The sequence below is a fragment of the Convolutriloba macropyga genome, chromosome 2 (genome assembly GCF_964194025.1).
Source record: "Convolutriloba macropyga chromosome 2, txConMacr16.3, whole genome shotgun sequence".
Lineage (NCBI taxonomy): Eukaryota > Metazoa > Xenacoelomorpha > Acoela > Convolutidae > Convolutriloba > Convolutriloba macropyga.
Window position 1 is genome coordinate 42,708,314 of NC_134469.1, and position 4,849 is coordinate 42,713,162.

Consider the following 4,849-nt stretch of genomic DNA (forward strand, 5'->3'; position numbering starts at 1 on the left):
GGTTTTTGCCACTTGGGTTAGCTGAAAAGTGGGCCCACTAGACCTTGTTGCCAATCCTCGCTAGGTTAGACTCTCTCCATTCCTTATTATGTTTTTGATTATCCTTTTATGTTTGTTTAATAAACATTATTAACTTTAAATTGCATTTTGTTAAATGTATGATATATGCAGTTTCTGCTAGACCGGGAGACATTTAGTCTGTTTTTTTTTGTTTCTTTCTCTGTGGTAAATGCTGCTCGCTTTTCCTATTGAAACCTCTTTCAATGCCAATGCGTTCTGATCCACGATTGATGTAAAATGAAGCCTGATACATTTTGCCGAAACATGCAACGTCTTTTTTTTCTGGACAAATATTGGTTGCCATATCAAGATCTTGAACCTACATTAGATTTAAATCTACATGGCTTGTTATGTCTGGAGGATATTTTGGTGAAAGACTTGTTTTCATAAAAATAAGCGAAGGTTTGTAGACATTTTGACAATTTGTTATCAAGAACCTCAAAAAGATCTTACCACGAAGTTTCGTTTCACTGTGACAGTATTCACAGTAAACGTCTTTCGGGCTTAATATAATTTAAAGTGATCCTAAGGTCAATATAAGGGGTTATCCTGGTGAGAGAAACATATCCTTATTATTTTGTTGAAGCGACATGTTATGTGGGAGTCATAATAGTAGAACTATGTTTAGAGCGATGTACATGCAGGACCTGCAGCAATGGATTCTATCTCTAGTTGTCTCAATTGTGGGTGGAATCGGCAATGGGATTCTGCTGCTGGCCCATGTGAGGCGACGACCACCCCTGCAGGGGAAAATGAAAGTAGCGATGCACTTTATGGTCTCATTGGCTGCTATAGACTTCTCAGTTTGTACTATCATCCTACCAATCGAGATCATCACCTTTGCTAATCATTATCAAAACTATCCAGACATTGCATGCAAAATCTTTGCTTTTGGTCGACTGTTGGGTCTGTACTCGTCCAATTTCCTCCTCATTGCTATAGCGGCTGACCGATTTCTCTCTGTCTGCTTCCCATTTTCACTGGGAATTACGTACAGGATGGCAAAGTATATAACAGTGTTGTGCTTGATCTGTGGAACTTTGGTGGCAGCGCCCAACTTGTATTTGTTCGAGGTGCTGGTCAGCCCAGATATGAAGATGCAACGTTGCCAGATGACAGAGATTCCGTCTTTGGAAACCTTCCGACGAGTTCTCACTTTTTTCCAGCTTGGAATTTTCGTTGCCAGTGTCATCGCCATTGTCACCCTCTATTCCCTTGTGTACAGAAAGGTGCTGAAGAAAGAGCAAAAGCTGCTCAAGATGAAGCAGGCGCTGCCGATGTCCACAAAAGCATGTCAATCTACCTTCTCGGTGGCTCAGGATGCTGGCACTACCGTAATCCCCTTGAAAGATATCAAAAAAGAGACTGCACAAAGTAAACAAGAGGCTAAAAAGACCGATTCTGGCATACAAACAGCGATTCGTAAAACTCACCAGGAGGAGCATGCGGAGGAAACGCTTTTAAGAGGGAGTAAAACTCCTCAAATCCCGGATCGAGATTCCAACTGCACAAGTGGCGGGGGTTCCAACAGTCTGGTGTCTCGGACTGCGTTCATGCTGGCCCTGGTGACGGCAGTGTTCGTGTTCTCCTGGCTGCCCTATTGGATCATCAACTTGATTGCCATGACTAACTACTTCCACGGGGTATCCCAAACAGAGACCCTAGTGGCTCTCTTCTTCAGCTCTCTCTTTTACATCAATAACGCCGTAAACCCCATCATTTACACCTTCGCCAGTAGCAGCTTCAGAAAAGATATCCAAAAACACGCATTCTGTGCCAGTGATCACTGATAATCAATTATTAATACCCAATTCCGCCCCCCCCCCACCATTCTGTTTATGACCACATCCGCTGGGGAGGGGGATAAACGGCATAAACGATAAATGAACAGCGATGAAAAGAATGCCAGATCAAATTAATACTGTATACAGCAACTCTACGAAATTCTTCTTACAGAAACTCACCTTACGGAAATCTTCAGAAAAATAACAAAAACTTCACACAAATGAAAGTTTGGCTACAAAACACGGGTTCGTGTGAAGTTGCTGCATTTGAGAATGATTATGAAGCCACGCTGGTTGTGTCCTCTTCAGACAAAAATCAGTTTCAGTCTCATATTATAAATAGAATTGTTTCCTACCATCTTGCTTTGAATATAATCATAGTCATAATGATAACTACAGTAGACCAAATGAAAAGATATCTAAATTTGGTTCATTTCCTGAATTTTTTGGAGGATTGACAAAAACTATTCAAATCCCCGGTTAGTTCCTTTTCTCGGTTCAGCAAAAGCATTTTAATTGAATCCCAGATAAAAGAGGTCAGAAAAGACGTTCATAGTGTTTTGTCATTTTTTGAATAAAGGAATCAGGCTTTAAACCAGATTGCGAAACAATAAATCATGTTTTTCCCCAAAATCGAGTGCTTATAGACCTTTAGTTTTCATCGAAAACATCAATGATGTTAGAAAAATCTCAATTTATTCAATTTCCAGATAATGAGCACGAGGATAAAAGTCTTTCTAATTACGTTTCGCATTTTCTTATTTTTTGATAAAAAAGTTGTTAACTTTAACTATCACTTTTTTTTGCTAATTTTCGATTAAAGCGTCTCTTTACATCTCTTACAAGCAGTTTTGTTTCAGTTCGGTTTTCTAAATATATGATTCTACATCGTTTTTATGCTGATCATCCTGATTTTTTTTCATGATTTCGTTTCGTAGGTACCATAAGTTTTTTTTACCAAAAAGCGATTGCATGAGAGCGAAGCGAATAGGAAACAAATCTATCATTGCTTTGCTTATTCAGTCCTATGACTTACTTGCTCTGTTTTGATATGAATGTTAAATGTTTAATACCCAATTTAGCCAATCTATTATCCTAAATGTTCATATTTTCCATTCAATTAATTTTTCGGTAGTCCTTCAGTTGATGTTTAATTTAGTCTATGGAATTGTACGGTTTTATCATGAGAAGAATGAACAATACCAAATATTTCGGTCGTTGTAGATTCGAACAACATATGTTCCCAGGTCGAGGTTATCGTTTGTGCTCGTTTATGACGCATACCGTTTTTGAACGCACACAGGGGGTATGGTGCGTTCAAACATACACAGGCGAGGAATTTTTTTGAACGAGCAACATAATCGCACCAAGTACTTACGGTCGAGCCAAAGTCTGCCCCATAGACGAGCCAAAAACCGCCCCATAGACGCACCAACTCTGCAATATAGACGAGCCAAAAATTGCCCATAGACGCACCACTTCTGCAACATAGACGAGCCACCTTCAGCCCCACAGACGAGCTAGAAACATTATCATAGGCGAGCTAACGTCTGCACCATACACTTTTTTACATCTTTTTTATAAAGTACTGTCGGAAAGTTATCTCAAGTTGATTGAAAAATCAACTTTTTGAGATTTTCCAGTATGTTCTGGGTGTGTTCCCCTCCTCCTTCTCTCAACCGGGCTGGGGACCGGCTACGGCGGAGTTACAAACAAACAACAATAGGAGAATTGAGCAGAGCACTTCAAACAACTCTAAGATCCGATAAAATTTAACTATTTTTAAAATATAATAACCAAAATGTCGATATTTCCGATTGAAATACGAACTTTTTTCTATGAAAGTTAGGCGGACCAATCTTTTTGCATTACAACCGAAATAGTACTGGTAGTCTTGGATATCAATTGCTCTTCAACTTTGATAATTTTTCAAAAATTTTGCGATCACTTTATATTGGCACAAGCAGCTTATGAAAATTTACATCAAATTGAGGCTTAGGAGCGTTCGTGAGATATCTAAAACGGGTGAATACGTTTGTCGTTTAGCTGAAAGATATCATTTTGGATTGCCAACATGAGACAAAAGAAACATTCATACAATGTGTGTTTATGTGCGTATGTGTGAGTGTGTTGTGTGTGTGCGTGTGTGTGCGCGTGTGTGTGTGTAAGTGTGTGCTTGTGCGTGTGTGTGTGGATGTGTGTGCGTGTGATGTGTGTGTAGGTGTGTGTGTGTGTGTGAGTGTGTGTTTATGTGTGTATGTGTGTGTGTGTGCATGTGTTTGTTTGTGTGAGTGTGTGTGTGTGTGCGTGTGTGTGCGCGTGTGTGTGTGTAAGTGTGTGCTTGTGCGTGTGTGTGTGGATGTGTGTGCGTGTGATGTGTGTGTAGGTGTGTTTGTGTGAGAGAGAGTGTGTGTTTGTGAGCGCGTGTTTATGTGTGTTTGTGTGTGAGTGCGTGCGTGTGTGTGCGAGTGTGTGTGTATGTGTATGTGTACGTGAGAGAGAGAGAGAGAGAGAGAGAGTCTGTGTCTGTGTACGTGCGTGTGCGTGTGTGTGTGTGTGTGAGTGTGTTTGTGTGTGTTTGTATGTCTGTGAGTGTGAGTGTGTGTGTGGGTGTGATTATGTGCGTTTGTGTGTGTGTGAGTGTGTGTGTACATGTGTGCTTTTGTATGTGTGTGTGTCTGCGTTTGTGTGTGTGTGCGTGTTTGAGAGAGAGAGAGAGCGTTGGTGTGTGTGTGTGTGAAAGAAAGTGTGTGTTTGTGTGTGCGTGTGTGTGTGTGTGTGTGAGCTTGTATTTGTGTCTGTGTGTGTGTCTCTGTGTGTGTATGTGTGTGTGTTTGAGTGTGTGTAAGCGAGCGTGTGTGCGCATGGGTATGTGTTTATGTGTAAGTGTGTGTCTCTGTGGGTGTGAGTGTTTGTATGTGATTAGGTGTGTGTTTGTCTGTAGCTAAATGTGTGTTTGTGTTTGCGTGTTTGTGGGTGTGCATATGTGCGCGTGTGTGTTTGTG

At 40.7% G+C, this 4,849-nt stretch overlaps 1 protein-coding gene across 1 annotated transcript; it reads left to right on the plus strand.

Moving 5' to 3' along the window:
• The first annotated feature begins 692 nt into the window (after positions 1 to 692).
• Positions 693 to 2,191, plus strand: LOC142334909 (tyramine receptor Ser-2-like). The gene has a single exon (XM_075383237.1). The coding sequence runs from the start codon at positions 693 to 695 to the stop codon at positions 1,848 to 1,850; it is 1,158 nt and encodes a 385-aa protein (XP_075239352.1). The 3' UTR covers positions 1,851 to 2,191.
• Positions 2,192 to 4,849: the final 2,658 nt, after the last annotated feature.

Coding starts and splice junctions, on each gene's coding strand:
- LOC142334909 (XM_075383237.1), top strand. CDS start 693: ATGTACATGCAGGACCTGCAGCAATGGATTCTATCTCTAGTTGTCTCA.